The sequence below is a fragment of the Lynx canadensis genome, chromosome D1, assembly GCF_007474595.2.
Source record: "Lynx canadensis isolate LIC74 chromosome D1, mLynCan4.pri.v2, whole genome shotgun sequence".
Classification (NCBI taxonomy): domain Eukaryota; kingdom Metazoa; phylum Chordata; class Mammalia; order Carnivora; family Felidae; genus Lynx; species Lynx canadensis.
This window is the reverse complement of record NC_044312.2, coordinates 61,103,808-61,123,510: the sequence shown is the minus strand read 5'-3', so window position 1 is coordinate 61,123,510 and position 19,703 is coordinate 61,103,808. Positions and strand designations below refer to the sequence as shown.

Genomic DNA, 19,703 nt, shown 5'->3' with positions numbered 1-19,703 from the left:
GGATTTTTACATCTATGTTCATCAGTGAGAATGCCCTGAAATTTTCCTTACTTATGTTTTCGTCATGTTTTGCTATAAAATTATAGCAGAGTTTGAAAATAATTTAGGATTTTTTTTTCTAACTGGACGATTTTTCATATGGTTGGCATGATTTCTTTATTAAATGGCTATCCAGGGGTAGTTTTAAAGTATAGTTTCAATAGAACAATTAAAAGACACTCATATTTTCTTCTTTGTCAGTTTTGAGAAAGACCAACCAGACCTATGACTTCTATCACATCTTGCCACCAGGCTAAAGTTTAATTAAATTGTGAACCTGGTAGTAGGCCAAGATCATGGTTGGCACAGTCCTTACACCCTCTCTTTCACCACTCCTTAATGCCAAATATTGCCAAGGCAGAGAAGTATCAATTAAATATGGTGTCTTTCACAGCCATGAAGAAGATAAGGATGGGGACACAGCTACAATTCTCCACAGGAGCACCAGTGGAAATTTTATTGCCCTAGAAAGACCTGGTATGTTTTCAGAGTATAAGAGAAGGCAAGCCAATTTGACTTATTGAGCCTGTGTTTGCAAGGACAATGACTGGATGGTATCATGTTTAGGGAGTAGCAGTCCTTGAAAGAAGAAAGGGAGTAGCAGTCCTTGGAAGAAGAAAGAAATTTGATTAAGATCACTTGTCAGGAGGAAGTGATGTAGAGGCAGGGATCTAGAGTTTTGGGGGTGAGTCAGAAGTAATGAATACCCCTTATTGCCCCATCTATTTTCTATCCTATTTCCCCTCTCTTCACAGAGTCACTTTATTCTCTTTGGTTTAACTTCAGGAACTGGTGGAAATAGGAGGAGAGAGGCAGTGCCTTGTAAACCCTGTCCTTGGGGGCCAGTGCAACAGGTGTCTGTGTGGTTACCAGAGGATGGGCTCCTGCAGGGCAAGTCATGCAACCACATCCATTCACTTTGTGTCTTCCTCATTGCATAGGTAATTCCAGGTCTGGGAAGTTTATGTTCAATAAAGCCTGGTGTTTGAATCATCTTCTCTCAGTGTCTATGGGTCTTTGTTTCTGCTTCAATTTTTGTGTCTGTGTGAATGTAATGATAATTGTAAAACAGCTGTTATCAATCGTGATTTACTGTTACCAAACCCAGTCCTCAGTTTCCATCTCCATTACTATCAAATATATGAATATTATTAATTTCCTTAACTACAGAAAGAAACAGAGGCTTTTCAGTATTAAATGACTTGCTTAAAGCAGATCAGCTTTTAGGTAGCAGAGTTAATATTTGTACTCCTTTGTGTGGTTTCAAAGGCTATCATATCAGCTGAAATCTTGTGTTCTGTTTGTAAATCTCTGTGTTCTATTTATTATCTATCAAGTGATTTATTTTCTCAAGTTTTCTTCAAGTTTGAAACTACTTGTGAAGAAATGTAATTATAGATTATCTTTTTAAACATTTGTAGGGCTACTTGGATTTTCTATCTCTCCCTTTGCCTATTTTTAAACTATGTTAATCTAAAAATGTATATTTTAGATATTTGTTGACTAAAAGTTACTCACTACACATCTTTATGATTTTTCAAGTTGAGGGAGGGGAGAGAGCTCACTCCTACATGTGGGCCTCGGGTTCTTCTTTTATTGGGGTCAAGGGTAAGGGCCTGGCATTTCATGGGCTCACCCTTATCAGTAAACTTAAAACACAAGAGCTGGAATTTATAGAGAAGAAGAGAGTAGCAACCACAATAGTGAAGATGTAGATCAGAATATGAAAAATCTCTAAGAACCATACAGAAGAGTTACAGGAACACACAGAATGCTAAAAATGCTAAAAATGCTAAAAATATGTTTGTGAGCACAGGGCTCAACATAGGACTCAAACTTGCCAACCGTGAGAAAATGACTTGAGTCGAAGTTGGACACTTAACCAACTGAGCACCCAGATGCCCCTGGACTGCCAATTTCAGATATGGCTCCATCACTTGTGGTGTGACACATGTCAGTGATGCTGTTTCTGGTTCTCCCAGGGTGCACCTTGCAATCTGATAGGGCAGACTCGGATAAGTAGCCACCTGTAAGACTGACCCATTTCTCAAGTAAATTGAGTGCTGGGTGCTGATACATAGTTTACCTAAGAAACTAAATGAGTGACTTATTAATAAGATCACATGCCAAGTCACAAAAAAGTCTTAACAAATTTAAGAAGATTGAAATCATTCTCATTCCAAGTATCTTTTCCAAACACAACGAAACTAGAAATCAATAATAGAAAGAAAACAGCAAAAGTCATAAATACATGGAAATTAAATGCACTCTTAAACAATAGGTTTAAAAAAGACATTTAAAAAGCTGTAAAATAACTCCAGACAAATGAAAATAAAAACATAACACACCACACTTATGAAATGCAAGAAAAGAAGTACTTAGTGGGAAGTTTGTAGAAATAAATACCTATTTTAAAGAAGAAGAAAGCTCTCAAATAAACAACCTAACTTTACATCTCAAGGATCCAGGAAAAACAAAACAAAACAAAACAAAACAAACAAAAAAAAAAAAACCCTAAGCCCAAATTTAGCAGATGGTTTCTGAGAAGTCACATGTAATTCTTATCTTTGTTCCCATATAGGTAAGTTATTTTGTTCCTTTGAGTGCTTTAGGATTTTTTTCTTTATTTTTGATTTTTGTAGTTTGAAAATAATATGCCTATGTGTAGTTTTTTTGATATTTATCTTGCTTGATGACACTAATTTGATTTTAAACTTCTTTTGTTCTTTAGCTAAGGGTTTATGAATTCTGTTTATATTTTCAAAAAAGCAATTCCTTATTTTATCAATTTTTAAATTATTTTTCTATTCTCCATTTCACTAATTTATATTATAATCTTTATCATTTCAGGTTTTCCTAACACAGCACTGATTCCCAAGTTGATTTCTGCTAATGAGTCTCTGCTCCAGTAAACTGTGACTCCTTCTGTGCACTTTTCTGTCTTTCCAATTTGGTCACAGGGGTTTATCCTACATTCTCAACTCTCTTAGTGCTTCTACAAGAGCTGTTGATTTTTCAGTCACTTCTGTTTTTATTTGTTAGGGTGGAGAAGCAGTTTCCAAGCCCCTTACATGTGGAACCAGAAAACAGAAATCCCTGTTCTTATGTTTGTATCATTACTTTGAATTCTTTATGGACTATTTTAAACAGTTGAACAATATGTTTATAGATGTATTTGTTATTCAAAGAAATATAAGTATGTATATTAACTCCTGGCCTAGTAAAATTAGTGTATTTGTGTCCACGAAATTTCCTTTGACTGACTATATATTTACTTACAAGTTGTTACCACAGAGAAACTTCTCATACTTTTTCCTTAAAGTTGAGGATATACTGGGGTGCTTGGGTGGCTCAGTCCATTAAGCACCCAACTTCAGCTCTGGCCATGATCTCGCGGTCTGATCCAGGAGTTTCAGCCCCATGTAGGGCTCTGTGCTGACAGCTCAGAACCTGGAGCCTGCTTCGGATTCTGTGTCTCCCTGTCTCTCTGCCCATGCCCCACTCATGCTCTCTCTCTCTCTGTCTCTCAAAAATGAATAAAAGTTTTAAATTTTTTTTTTAAATTGAAAATATACAAATAATAGTCTTAATTTTATGACTATGGACATATACATAGTACATAATTATTGCATACCCATTTTATTTGCATAACTACTTAAATGTTCTTCAGTTTTTAAATTAATTTTCTCTTCTCTTTGAATTATCTTCCCTTAATCACCTTACATTGTTTAAAATTTTTAAGTACAATACAAATCTTAGATATCCACTTATTCCTCTAGATATTGCCCTATTAGAGCTCTTCCTAGTCTTTCTCCAAACTAGACTTGAAGCTTTCTAGCTCGTGGCACAAATGACCTCCTGGGACTTACTTTAATTACCTTATGGTTTTGCATTGCTTATTAGGGTTCATGTATTCTTCTATCAATTCACTTAGTTTACTGGAAACCATCCTCGAGTAACTTCTTAGGTTAAATTAATTACACCTAAGTACTTAGAAAACATTAACCCCTTTGTCTTCTAAACTCTTATCTAGCTATTGCAATATCTTACCCACATCTAATTATATTTGCTTTGTAGCAAACATATTATTTTTAGATGTTTGTTTTTCTCTAATATCATTTATCATTCTATCTTTATCATTATTCCTTTAAAATTTCACAATATGTTTAATATGGATTTTTAAAAATCCATAATTAGGTAACCCTTATTCCAGGACCTCCCATTAAAATGATGATATACGAACTCGTAGATTAGATTTTTTGTTTTTTTTAATGTTTTCCATCCTCATATTTTTTTTTGCTGGAGATTTTCTCATATATTCAATATATACATTGAATCAAAGGCCTTTATATGTACTGTGACATCCTCCCCCTCCCCACCCCAAAATAGATCACAGGGGTTGTTGTGTTTCTGTCCTCACATATGTGGACTCGGCAAGATTAGAGGTAGTGATTGCCAAGGCAGTGTAGTCTTTGTTACCATTGCATGGAATTCAAAGTTCTCTCCACTACTTCATTCTTTCCCCATAAGTCTTTAACCTGAGAGCACTCAACCAATAAACTCTGCGTACAAATATTCACCCCAGTATTTGATTCAAAGAGAACTCAGCCTATGATACCATCACTAACAAAGACAAATGCAAGTGACATAAGAAGAAAAATTATTTGCAAGCACATCAAAATAGAAGGCTATATTCTTTAATATAGAAAGCACACCCACAAACTAATAACTAATTTTTTTTAAAAGAGCATACTTGACTGGCTTCTAAAAATAAATTCAAATGCTCTTGAATGAGAAAAGAAGACTAATATTTATTTTAAGGTACAAAGTGCATTTACCAGCAGTAGCAAAACTGAATCTGAACACTCAATTACAGGCACAAACATAATGACCTTGGAAAACAAAATGTGACACTCTTCCAGAAAAGCCACTTACAGAGTCTCTAAAATTGCAGGTGACATAGGAATCAATTCTGCTTGGAGCAACAGGAGAGGCCTCTTAGGGCCTTAAACATAAATGGCTAATTCATATGCATAATGGGAATTCAGTTGAATGTTCCTTGAACTAATTCATTTAAGGACTTGTCTGGGGGCTTTTTAACCCTTCTGGATAATTTCCAGAGTTCTCATCCCCAGAGGCCTTTGTTATGCTAAAAGGGCATCCAGGTAGAAGGACTAGAATCAAACTGTCATGATCAACCCTTGTTGTGTCTATCAAATGGGATTTGGGTGACTTCATCCTGTGTTCATCTCTTTTTGAACTTAAAGAATAATGCAGTGGCCACACCTTGGTAACCTGAAAACCCTCATGTCTTATCAGTCAGTACCACAAGATGCGTCTCTAATCCTGGTAGCTATCATGATTTCACTGTTCAATGCCTGCTTCAATATCAGGATATAGTCCACCTGAAGCAGTCCCAATGACTTCATTGAAATCATTCTACCTTTAACTTAAAGAACATGATAAACAACCTTATTTAAAACTTCCATATAAACAGTAAACTTTATTCTAAATCCATCCTTTAAAGACATTCTGTATCTGTTACTTACACTGCATTTTTTATTTTTTGCAAAGTACAGAATAGGGTTGGGTAGGCCCTTCTGAGATGAAAACAACATACTAGAAATTTTTCTGTGCAGTGTTTTATTTTCTTGTAGACTCTTTAAAAATGTCACACTTCAAAGCAAATAAAATGGCTCTTCCAGAGACATATAGCACTTTCTAAAGATATATATATATATATATATTATATATATAAATTTAGGAGAAGTAGAGGTTGATAGTGAAGAATAAATAATGTGCTTGTTGAAAATGTTATTACTCCATTTTTTTGATTTATCAGTAAACAAGTTTTTTACATTAAGAGAACTTATAAACATGAAGTTATTAATGGGATTTGGTATGGAAAAATTAATAACTCAGATCTCAAAATGCTTAAATTGATTAAAAGATTCAAAATTATTACATGATTACTGTGCAAAACCAGTGCTAAGTTATTGACAACCTATGAAGTATGGGAGAAAGTTTGCTAGATAATCTAGGAGAAAATTGAAAGAGCAGAGTCCCTCTACAGCCCAGGAAGAAGTGCCTGCAGCAGGATGGAGACATTGGCAGGAAGGGTGCTGAAGTAAAGATGGAAGTAGGTGAGTTCAAAGACAAGCTAGGCAGAAGAGGGACGCTGGGCAGCAAAGCAACATTTCTCAAATGTCTCACTTAGCTCAACAAATCTGACAGTAAACATGCTTTGATGCTATCTGTCCTAAAGGGAATGATCCAATAACTCCGTGTGGTTACATAAACCAAACAAGCAAACCCCTTACACAATCCTTGTTAAAATAAAACTTCAGTTTTCATTAAACATTAATCTTACTCCTTCCAGATTAACGTCAGAAGCAAGTTTGGGGAATCTGAAGACACTAGGTCTAACGGATAGCCCTTCATTGGTTGTTGTGTGATTTGACACAACTGGATTAGTGTGTAGGCAGACAGCTATCACAAACTAGTCACTGAAAGTACAGTTTATTCATTACTTTACTATGAATTTGTATGAGAGTTTGCCAAACTCTAAAGTGAACAACATCCAAACACCTGACAGGTTTTTTACTTTATTAAAAAATGCAAATAATGTATATAATGCAAAACTTCCTAGGCATTTCTTTCTAATTGTCTGTCTCCTAGACATCTCATTCTTAAGGGGAATAAATGTCACTAAAATGTTTATAGACAACCCAGAAGTGGAAGTAATTTGGGTAGAGGAAAATAAATACAGGAAGTTGGAGGTGGGGTTCGTCCAGAAAACTCATTCAGAAGGCAGTGAAAGATCAAGAAGCAACAATAGCCTAGAGAAAACTGAAGGTGGATTACAATGCTTGGCATTTGAGATTATAGGAGAGATGAATTCCAGGGAAAAAAAATAGTTAAGAAAAAAGGGAACATGAGCTTTTAAGTATTTTCCATCATGACAACAGAATCATTGTGACAAAATGGTTGAAGATGTATGTAAAATAAGAATGGAAGTACTAAGAAATGGCCTAAATAGTTCAGATCTGAGAGACATTATCAAATTGCTCATGACAGAAATTGATGATGAAGCCTGCAATTAGCTCTAGTGTATCATTGAATAAATTAATACATTAACTCATTATTTTACAAATAGCATATGATCAAACAATTCTCAAAACTATTTTTCTTGAACATTAACAGGTTATATTTTTTAAATTGTATTGAAGTTTTGATGGAGAATTTTATTCAATAGGTATAGTGAGCTAAATTTGGTATGTCAATTTCCATTTTACTCTACACACATAGTAATAATAAATAAAAGATAAAAAAATAAAGAGATACTGCCATGCTCCTTAGATAGACAAATACATAGAAAATACATGATAATTGATAGATGTTAAATGATAGATGGATGATGATAGATGACAGAGAGAGAGAGAGAGATGAGATGCCATGTAAAATACATAATTATGTGTTGAAGTTGAATCCAGAAACCAATGTGGCTCCTGGTCTAGAGGCATATTGGTGGTTGGCAGCTCAGCATGTGCATGGGACTTAGCACGACAGTGCTCTATATTTGACAAGGGACCAGTCTAAGTTACCCTACTTGGGACATGAAGCTGTTAATCCACATGGAGAGTAGAAATAGGTGTTGTCACAGCTCAAATCTATTCCCCATAACAAGCCAGGTCTTGAGATAGTTGAGGGTGGGAGATGGGAAGGGCAAAACCGTCCTCAACTCTCATTTGAAACAGTATCCTTTAACCGTTATAAAAAGACTTAGTACAGTTGACAACCTTAAGGAAGTGAGGAAGAGTCAACTGCCACATCTAAACATGGGGCATGAACAAAATAAATCATCAAACAAACAAGGAAATTTTCACTCAAGGTGCGCTTACAAGTAAAATTCTGAAACATGTATGAAGACTAACACTGAAAAAGAAACTCTACAATTTCAATAATAGCATTCACTGATGAGAAAAGAAAAACTAAAGCAATTTATTTTTTTTTATATATACGAAATTTATTGACAAATTGGTTTCCATACAACACCCAGTGCTCATCCCAAAAGGTGTCCTCCTCAATACCCATCACCCACCCTCCCCTCCCTCCCACCCCCCATCAACCCTCAGTTTGTTCTCAGTTTTTAACAGTCTCTTATGCTTTGGCTCTCTCCCACTCTAACCTCTTTTTTTTTTTTTCCTTCCCCTCCCCCATGGGTTCCTGTTAAGTTTCTCAGGATCCACATAGAGTGAAACCATATGGTATCTGTCTTTCTCTGTATGGCTTATTTCACTTAGCATCACACTCTCCAGTTCCATCCACGTTGCTACAAAAGGCCATATTTCATTTTTTCTCATTGCCACGTAGTATTCCATTGTGTATATACCACAATTTCTTTATCCATTCATCAGTTGATGGACATTTAGGCTCTTTCCATAATTTGGCTATTGTTGAGAGTGCTGCTATGAACATTGGGGTACAAGTGCCCCTATGCATCAGTACTCCTGTATCCCTTGGATAAAATGAATTTTGAAGCAGCCATTCTTAAGATCCTCAAAACTTGAAGGTGGCATAATAACAATAAAATGAATGAAAAATTATGGGGGTAGGTAGATATAAATTGAAAATATAAATATGAATTATAAAAGAAAATAGAGTAATTGAAATAAAACTCAATAGTTGAGATACATTTGGGACCAGTAACAAATGAAAACAGAATTAGTAAATAAGAAGTGGTACTAAAGAATTCACCAAAATGCAACAAAAACAAATGAACAGTTTGAAGATATGAAGCAATCTAAATAGGAAGTTAGATTGGGAAGTTTCAACAAGTTCCAACTAGATATATTTTAGTAGGCAATGTTGAAAATCATAATGGCAGAAGATATTCAACGCTGAAAAAACATGGCTTTTCAGGTTAAGAATACTAAATTATAAGCAAAATAAGTTAATTGCAAATCCCCATCCTGCACCGCAGATAACAGCCTAAAGACGAGAGGAGGTGAAGAAAATCTTAACTAAAAGGAATGAAAGACCATGTGCCAGCAAGACACAGAGACACATGAGGAAGTCAATTGAAGAGGGTTTACTGAAGGATCTCTTTACAGGTGTGTATATATGGCCAAAGGTGCAAAAAGAAGATGAGGAGACACTCAGGACTCTATGGTAGGAAGGAGGAGACAAAAAGAGAATGGCCAGCATAGACAGGCTTTAACAGGCTTCTACGCCAAAAATCTGCAGTGTTCCTCTATGTGACCAGTAATCATTATGAAAAATAGAAAAGTAATAGAGAATAAATGATCTTATAAATACTCTTATAAATAATTGCATAAGGATTCTAAAAAATTTTTTTACAAAAGATAAGATCTTTGTGGAGAAAATTACCAAATGTTTCTGAAAGACATAAAAGGAAATTAGAATAAAGGAAAAAACCTATGTCTACGTTAGAAGACATTGTATAAAATATGTTATTTTATCTCTGAATTTTATGCACATTAATTGAAATATTAACAGTATGTAAAGTATAATATTTACATTAAAAAGTGAAAGTTTCAAGTTCTCCAGTTGGAATATAATTATCTTAGTTGACCAACCAGCTCTTGTATAGAACTTATACCTATTATAACCTCTGTTGTAATGTTCAATTTTGATATAAATTTGTTTTCCTTCTCTCTCAGTTTTGTTTTTAATGGACATTGATGAATACTTCTCTTCCTAGGTTTCTCCATTTAGGTTTATACCTAAGAATTATGTGCATATCCCTTGGATTCACAATACCTCAATGATTCCAAAATGGTAGAGTCAGGCATCTGAGCCAGTCTATTTGCAGCACTTCAGGAAGCCTCTCCCAAGCTTCTCATCTTGTTTCCCTCATTCACCTGTCATGTTCACCGTCAACAGCTCTGAAACTGAAATTTCTACCTTCTTCCTGATTGGGATCCCAGGGATGGAGCATGCCCATATTTGGGTCTCCATACCTATTTGCCTCATGTACCTCATTGCCATCCTGGGGAACTGTACCATTCTGTTTTTCATAAAAACAGAACCATCTCTGCACGAACCCATGTACTATTTTCTCTCCATGTTGGCTCTCTCTGACCTAGGACTGTCCCTCTCATCTCTCCCTACCATGCTAAGGATATTCTTGTTCAATGCTCCAGGAATTTCCCCTGATGCCTGCTTTGCCCAAGAATTTTTTTCATGGATTCTCAGCTATGGAGTCATCAGTTCTTCTCATCATGTCCTTTGATCGATTTATTGCCATCTGCAACCCTCTGAGATACACTTCCATCCTGACCAGTGCCAGAGTCACCAAAATTGGGCTTGCTTTTTCTTTAAAAAATGTTCTGTTGATCCTCCCTTTCCCTTTGACCCTAAAACATCTAAGATACTGTAAGAAGACCCTCCTTTCCCATTCCTACTGCCTCCATCAGGATGTCATGAAGCTGGCCTGCTCTGACAACAAGGTCAATGTCATCTATGGCTTATTTGTGGCTGTCACAGGCACCCTAGACTTAGGATTTATTTTCATGTCCTATATGATGATACTGAAAGCAGTATTGAGCATAGCATCACAGAAACAAAGGCTCAAGGTCCTCAACACCTGCGTGTCCCACATCTGTGCTGTGCTCATCTTCTATGTTCCCATTTTCTCTCTAACTGTTATCTACCGGTTTGCCAAACACAGCTCCCCAATAGTTAGGATCTTCATGGCTGATGTTTTCCTGTTGGTACCTCCATTGATGAATCCCATTGTATACAGTGTGAAGAGCCAACAGATAAGAAATATGGTTTTAGGGAAGCTGTGTCAGAAACACAGCTGACAGCGATGCTTAACCACAATGCAAACTCAATCACTGAATGACACAGAACAAGCAGAATGAATCAACAAGGAATCACACCATATATTAATTGCTTTACAAGATCATCTTTCCAACATGTTTATTAAGATTGAAGAATCAGCCTTGCAATGTTTTTGGATTAAGATTTAAGAGTACGGCTCATATATAAATATAAAATTGTATTCTGTGTCCACTTTCACCTAGCTTGCTTTAACCAGCCTCATGAACACAATATATGCTTGTCAATTTCATCATACTTAAAGTGATATCCTATATATTCATTTGATAATTAACAGTATACATTTATTTAACAATTGGATAGCAATCAGAAGTGACAGAGGATTGCCTCTTCATTTAAAATAGTGCTCTCCAGGGGTGCCTGGGTGGCTCAGTCATTTACATGTCCAACTCTTGATCTCAGCTCAGGTCATGATCTTGTGGGTTCATGAGTTCAAATCTCACATTGAGCTATGCACTGTCAGTATAGAGCCTGCTTGGGATTCTCTCTCTCTCTCTCTCTCTCTCCTCTCTCTCTCTCTCTCTCCCCTTTCCCTGGTATCCCCCCCCACCAAGAATAAATCGATAATCTTAAAAAAATAAATAAAATAGTGCTCTCCAATTCATAGTTTTGACTTTTATTAAATATGCCTATGCCCTCAGGAACTAAAATTGAAATGGACAATGATATCAGCACACATAGAACCAATAAAACAAACAATAAACACATGCAGTGTTAACAAAAATATAAGAAGAATTTAATTCATTCATCCATTTCATTTGTTTCAGTATTTGCTTCCTGAGCATTAAAAATATCACTGTCTATGTTATACATCATAGAAAGTTTCCTGTCTTCCCAGTTTCTGTGGGAGTTCTAAATGTCATAACTCCTTATAATGTATATGATTTGCCTCTCTCTCAGGCACAGATATAAACCCTGACTAAGACCAATTTTCAGGGGTGCATGAGTGGCTCAGTCAGTTAAGCATGTGACTCTTGATTTCGGCTCTGACTCTTGATTTTGGCTCAGGTCATGATCCCAACAGTCATGAGATGGAGCCCTGATTGGGGTCCACACTGGACATGGAGCCTGCTTAGGATTCTCTCCCTCTCTCATTCTGTCCCCCACTCATGCCCATGCTCTCTCTCTCTCATAAATAAATAAATAAATGAATAAATAAATAAATAAGGCAAACAAGCCAAGGTGCCTGAGTGGCTCAGTTGGGTAAGCATTGAACTCTTGATTTTGGCTCAGGTGATGATCTCACAGTCATGAGATTGAGCCCCTGCATCAGGTTCTGCTCTGGGCATAGAGTCTGCTTGAGATTCTTCCTCCTCCCTCTGCCCCTCTCCTTCTCATGCTCTCTCTCTAAAAGTAAATAAATAAACAGATAGATAGATAGATAGATAGATAAAATTTAAAAGGACTAATTTTCAAAAAAGGTAAATAATAGTTCTCACAATGGCATAAAATGAACATCCATTAGAGATCTAATTTAACTTATTTTTAATGAAAGAACCAGGCAAATAATACAAAATGTTCAAAGGAGATCCCATATAAAAGATAGATTTATAGATAGGAATGTTGACATTATTTGGCAAATGACTACAAATAGTCTCTTTCACTTTGTGAGACATGCCTATTGACCCTCCACCAGTCAGAATTTATTTGCTGGTCTACCTACCTGAATTACTTTGTTGCTGTTAGTATCTACAACTTACAGAGACTTACAGAGTTGGAAAATAGCTCAAAAGCATTGAAAATACCAAGTCCCTGCATATCAAAATCAGATAACCCATCAGAACATGCTATAAAAATGTAGCTTCCCACGGAAGCACACGTTTTCCTGTATAGTCTCCCCCATTTTAAATAAAATATAATTTCAGGGGTGCCTGGGTGGCTCAGTCAGTTAAATCTCTGACTTAGGCTCAGGTCATGATCTCACAGTTTGTGAGTTCAAGGCCTGCATTGGGCTCTGTGCTGACAGCTCAGAGCCTGGAGCCTGCTTCTGATACTGTGTGTTCCCTCTCTGTCTGCCCTTCCCTTGCTCACACTCTGTCCCTTTCTCTGTCTCTCAAAAATGAATAAACATTAAAAAATTAAATTAAATATAATTTCAAAGAAAGATTATTCTTGATTGGGCTTTCATTAGATTTTATCTCATTATTTACACAGATGCAGAAAGAATGATGATATACCAGATGGGCCTTCTTAAGTTTGCAGTGCTAGAGATTTCCATACAGAATCAGATTAGATGTTTCAAAGCTGCTATCATACGCTATATCCAGAATAGGGAGCTATAACCAAGAAATTGTCTTCACCAAATTACTCCTTCAGGTATGTATACATTTGGGCAGTATTTCCTTTACTCAGATCCCCAAAATGTCCCAGTATCCTGTCCTGTCATGGAAGTGATCTCCCTTACCAGTTTTACTGGCTATGCCTATAAACCAAGTAACAGGGTGATTTATTTGAGAGGGCTTTGTCAGCACAGATTTTATACAGTCAAACTTCGTTCACTAAAAGTCACTAGTCATACTTGATTAAATGAGCAACATTTTCAAATATGACATTCTAGGAAAGGACTTGGTTGCATAACCAATCCTCCAAATCATACCTTGGTGAAAAGAGGACAGGATCTTATTGCATCTATGCAAATACACGTAGTATGAAAAGCAAAGACACTCAGTAAAAGTTCCTGAACACTGAGGATTCAATGAGAATCTGTTATAACTTCAAAATGTTTCATTGCATTTTACAAAAGCAGAGTCTACTAGATTATGATTGGTTGGACATAGCTTAAGAGAAAGAAAAATCCTCCTTATATTCAGAAAATAGAACAAGATGATAACATCAACAATATTCCAAACAACATATTAGGATGCTACCCATCAGTTCAGCCAGTCCTATGCAATGAACTCTTCTGTTGGATCTTGGGTTAACAGTCTCATGAAATATTGTCTATTGAATGAAAAGAGTTCTGGAAATCACAACTCAACCCACTGAAAGTTACCTAAGAGCCTGTCCTTTGAAGTTTGAAGTATTGGGTGCAGGCCTTTTCCTCAAGCTCTGACTGGGTCCTTTTATATTGAAGATAAAACTCTGGACTGTTGCTAACTGTAGAGCTTTCATGAATGCATCAGAGTCAAACAAAAACTATTGTTTTAAGATATTGATTTTAGGGGCACCTGGGTGGCTCAGTCGGTTAAGCGTCCGACTTCGGCTCAGGTCACGATCTCACGGCTCGTGAGTTCGAGCCCCGCGTCGGGCTCTGTGCTGACAGCTCAGAGCCTGGAGACTGTTTCGGATTCTGTGTCTCCTCTCTCTTTCTGACCCTCCCCCGTTCATGCTCTGTCTCTCTCTGTCTCAAAAGTAAATAAATGTTAAAAAAATTTTTTAAAAAGTTAAAAAAGATATTGATTTTAAGCTAATGGAAGAGTGTACGTTTATCTTAAAATGCTCATTGTTAATTTTACTTACACCATTCAAATATAAAAAGTCTAATGAGAGCTCATAGTACATATAATGCAACTGACAATTTCACTTTTACAGTGAAAACAATACTCATATACATAATAATCATAGGAACTACACATACTATACGAAGAAAATGCAAGACTATACCATGAATATCAAGTAAAGAGATTCAGTGACTCTAGAGTAGGCCTAGAAATCTCTATGTTTATAAAATTCCACAGTGAAGTCTGAATGCAGTTGCAAACTACCATATTTGAAAATACTAGATGCAAATTTAATGTTCAAAACCTTGTCACTTTGTAGAAGGAACACACATAAGTTTAAGGGGGTAAAGTGTAGTGAAGGAGGCAGACGCATACAGGCATAGTTATCAGACACTGTGAAACTCTTCTAAGAGTATTCACATGATGCTCTTGATCTTTGAAGACAGGAGCATATTCTGCCAGAGGGGGCAGAGGAGGCTTAAGGGGTGTTTTGCTAAAAGGATTAGTTCATCTCATTTACAGGGGGTTGAATGACTCTCCTGGGTTCTTGAGGTTTCACCTCCAGGGAGTTTTCTTCTTCTCTGGGTACAGCCTGCTGAGCTGGAATCCCCAACACTTTTTGGGCGAATAGGAAAGCAGCAGGAAGGCAGGACTAGACTCTGCAGGTCAGGATGGACTGTTGTGCCTACATAGCAGTGAAATTCTGGTGACTGCATGCCACCTCCATTTCCTCTTTACTCTGCCATGTGGGTACAACCACTTACCAACTTACCAGTAAGTTTCCAAATGTTCATAGCTGCCACTTGCCTTTGTACCAGCTCAAGCAAAAATTTCACACGGTATCTGGCTGGCTGTGGTTTCCAAGTGATTAGGATGGACGCCATTACCCTAACCCTCTAAAAAGTCCAACAATTCTGTAAATGCATGGTAGAAGTCCAGAGTCCTGCTAAATGATAGCAACCAGTAAAGTCTAGGCCAGAATCACTAACCTGGCACAGAGAGAAATTCAGAGGCAGGTACTGGAACCTGGCTGGCTGTGGGGTGACATGTTTGCTGAATGGTAAAGTTATTGCCTCACAGGTTAGTATAGGTGTTTCTGGGTGCAGACATGCAAAACTACTGAGTTTGCAGGGGCATCAGTGAGAAGGCTATAGGGACCACTAGGAGTTACTTGCTCTATTGTCTGTCCTAACTCAGCATGCTTCTTTATAGGTTTAAATATCTCTTTACATTTTCTCTCTATATATGAACAGAAAGGAACTGTACAATTCTAACAAAAAACTATGAGTTCACAGATTTTTAAGCAATGGTGTGAAGGTGGGTTTTGTATAAAATTCATTTTATGATTTAATTTATACATATAATTAAATTTATAAATTTAATTTATACATACCTCTGCATTGAGGGTATAACTTTTCATTCATTTAGTGCACATCAAAACGATATCTGCTTATATGAGATTCTATGAAGCCAGAGGGAAGACAAAGAGCAGGGGTGACCTCACAGACAGCACAACCCCAGATGACAAAAACTTACCACCTAAGTTTCCTTCAAAGACATTTATTGTTGTAGCTCTTTTTTGATTGAGCTCTATAATGTGTTTTGAGATAACTTTTGCATAAAATGTGACATACAGGTCTACCTTCATCTTTTAGATATGGATGTTAACCCTTGCTAGCCCCATTTTTTGAAAGAAAACTGTTTTTAAAAATTAATATTCATTTATAACTATAAATGCAATTGTACTAAGTGACATCCTTCTTTGATCCTATATTTCTCCAAACAGGTTTCAAACTTAAAGGCATGACAATCCTTAAAAAGATGGCTACAGAAGCTGTGAAATTTACTGCTTCCTTCTTGTATAATGAGATCAGGAAAAGCATTTAAAATATTTGAAATATCTATCTGCTAGCAATTACTGCATATTAATCTATATTCATGTTTCTTTTCATATCCTATCTATATGAGTCCTGCTATTACTCCTACAAGTATATTATAAAATATGTTGTTTTAGTCCAAGAATTCTTATACAAAGAAAAAAAAAGTGCAATCCTAAGATTTCACACCAACATTTTAAAGCATACGCTAACCTATTTAGGCCATTTCAGGAAGGTTCTTCTGAGATTCATATTATGAGCCCCTCACATTCCTGCAATGTCAGTCTTGGACACCTCTGAAATGGAAATCTCTACCTTCTTCCTCATTGGGATCCCAGGCATGGAGCATGCTCACATTTGGGTTTTGATCCCCATTTGCCGCATGTACCTCCTTGCCATCCTGGGGAACTGCACTATCCTCTTTTTCATAAAAACAGAGACCTCTCTGCATGCTCCAATGTATTATTTTCTTTCCATGCTGGCCTTTTCTGACCTGGGACTTTCCATCTCCTCCCTTCCAACCATGCTGAGAATCTTCTTGTTCAATGCCACTGGAATTTCCCCCAATGGCTGCTTTGCACAAGAGTTTTTCATTCATGGATTCTCAGTTATAGAGTCATCAGTTCTCATCATGTCCATAGCACTTCATAGCCATCTACAGCTCTCTGAGATACACCTCCATCCTGACCAGTGCCAGAGTCTTTAAAATCGGCCTCATATTTGCTGCATTATGTATCATGTTTGTCCTCCCTTTCCCCTTTATTCTGAAGAGGCTGAAATTCTGTAGGAAAAGCCTTCTATCCCACTCCTACTGCCTCCACCTGGATGTCATGAAGCTGGCCTGTTCTGACAACAGGGTCAATGTTATCTATGGACTCTTTGTGGCTCTTACATCCTTATTGTACTTGGGGTGCATTTCTGTGTCTTACATGTTGATCTTGAAACTTATTCTAGGCATTGCCTCACACAAGGGTCGCCTCAAGGTTCTCAACACCTGCATCTCCCACATCTGTGCTGTGTTCATCTTCTATGTGCCTTGGCCGCCCTTCATCGCTTTGCCAAAAATGTTTCCCCAGTCATTAGGGCCATTATAGCTGATATTTTCCTTCTGGTACCCTCTAATGAATCCCATTGTGTACTCAGTGATGAGTCAGCAGATTAGAAATCGGATCCTGTTGAGAGTGCTGAATGGATAAAGAAATTGTGGTATATATACACAATGGAATACTACGTGGCAATGAGAAAAAATGAAATATGGCCTTTTGTAGCAACGTGGATGGAACTGGAGAGTGTAATGCTAAGTGAAATAAGCCATACAGAGAAAGACAGATACCATATGGTTTCACTCTTATGTGGATCCTGAGAAACTTAACAGGAACCCATGGGGGAGGGGAAGGAAAAAAAAAAAGAGGTTAGAGTGGGAGAGAGCCAAAGCATAAGAGACTGTTAAAAACTGAGAACAAACTGAGGGTTGATGGGGGGTGGGAGGGAGGGGAGTGGTGCTGGGTATTGAGGAGGGCACCTTTTGGGATGAGCACTGGGTGTTGTATGGAAACCAATTTGTCAATAAATTTCATATATATATAAAAAAAAAAAGAAAAGAAATCGGATCCTGGCAAAACTATGTGATAACAAGGTTGATGAGCATTGTCAGCCACAATGAAAACTCAACTCAGCAATTTCTGAACAATTGTAGGAACCTGAAGATAGTAATGACAGAATAGAGACTGAACGCAAAGCTACACTGCCTATACTAAGTAGGCCCTCAAATGTCAAGTTATTGATTGATTTAAGCAGCAACAAAATCTAGATAAGATGTCTTAGACGTTAGGCGTGGGGTTATAGTCTTCTTATATCTAATTGTCCCACCTCTTTTCTGATTGCTATTTCTCTATGCAACCACCTATCTATCAACCTTAATAGCAGTGCAGTCCTAATTAGGACTTAAAAGATTTTTTTTTCAACGTTTTATTTATTTTTGGGACAGAGAGAGACAGAGCATGAACGGGGGAGGGGCAGAGAGAGAGGGAGACACAGAATCGGAAACAGGCTCCAGGCTCCGAGCCATCAGCCCAGAGCCTGACGCGGGGCTCGAACTCACGGACCGCAAGATCGTGACCTGGCTGAAGTCGGACGCTTAACCGACTGCGCCACCCGGCCCCCTGGACTTAAAAGATTTTAAAATATGATTCTAAACAAAAATAGAAAAAAATAAAATAACATGTCTGTGGCTTTAATTATCACAGGCATAATCAGCAGTGACTAAAATGTGCTGGAAGATTAAGCTCACACACTTACCCACAAAAGAATCAGCAAGTTCTGAATATCTAGTGTGTATGTGTTTGTGTGTGTGTGTGTGTGTGTGTGTGTGTGTCAGCAATTCATATAATCTATTAAAAATTCTCTGCCCTATAGGACTGTGAGATGTGTTTGGAGAGGTAAGGCTCACATACATAAAATAATTTAAATTAAATTCAAAACATAGATAAGCAGATATTTCACTTATTTATATTTTCAATAGTTTGCAATAGACTCCACAAATGACCTCCTTTAAGTGTATATTGGTTAACTATGCTTTACCTAAGTCTGCACAACATTCTTTGTCTACTACTGTTATGATACTAAACAATAGTACTTTTAAATTTTTAAATTTAAATCTAAATTTTTAAACAGTATTTTAAATTTATTTTAAATTGTCTATATTTTTATCAATGTATGAGTGACTTAAGAAGCAGAGTTTCATGAGGTGCCTGGGTGGCGCAGTTGGTTGGGCGTCTGACTTCAGGTCATGATCTCATGGTTCCTGAGTTCAAGCCCCGTGTCTCGTGAGTTCCAGCCCTGTGTCAGGCTCTGTGCTGACAGCTCAGAGCCTGGAGCCTGCTTCAGAATCTGTGTCTCCCCTCTCTGTACCCCCCCCCACTCACATTCTGTCTCTCTCTCTCAAAAATAAAGAGTAAAAAATTTTTTTAATAAGTAAAAAAAAAAAGAAGCAGAGTTTCACTTCTGTCTTTGTCAATACCCAGCAAAGGGCCTGGAATATCCTAGTTGTTCTTGTGTTTATTAAACATTTTATGTTAATAGCAAATTTTATTTGACAAAGCCCTGCTATGGGATCTAGATGATTTTTCCGTACCTGTAGAAGAGGGAGTGGCTTTATAGCCTTAGAAATCACTTTAATAAGAGCTATATGATAAATCACTAAATACAAGTATAAATATTTTTATGTCTATCAGCGTTCTTATTTGGAAGTGTGCTTTCACTATCTCCCTTGATTAAGAGAATAAAATAGTTCTAAGTGTTTATGAAGGATGTGCATGCTTGCTCTAGAGGTTCTAGGAAAAGCAGGCTCCTCTTAGATAGCTTGGGAACACTGGTAGCCTTAAGGGGACTAAATCTACACATCCTTTAATGAAAAAGATACAGTTGAATTACTGTTCTGTTAATATACAGAAGAACAACAAATAAGTACATGCAAATACAT

At 37.0% G+C, this 19,703-nt stretch overlaps 2 protein-coding genes across 2 annotated transcripts; both read left to right on the top strand.

The window, feature by feature from the left end:
* The first annotated feature begins 9,928 nt into the window (after nucleotides 1–9,928).
* Nucleotides 9,929–10,868, top strand: LOC115525938 (olfactory receptor 51A4-like). Its single transcript, XM_030333366.1, is given in 2 exon segments — nucleotides 9,929–10,242; nucleotides 10,244–10,868. Coding segments are annotated over 2 exon segments (939 nt in total).
* A 5,631-nt stretch (nucleotides 10,869–16,499) lies between these two features.
* On the top strand, nucleotides 16,500–17,418 carry LOC115526260 (olfactory receptor 51A7-like). Its single transcript, XM_030333718.1, is given in 4 exon segments — nucleotides 16,500–16,861; nucleotides 16,863–17,257; nucleotides 17,260–17,335; nucleotides 17,337–17,418. Coding segments are annotated over 4 exon segments (915 nt in total).
* Nucleotides 17,419–19,703: the final 2,285 nt, after the last annotated feature.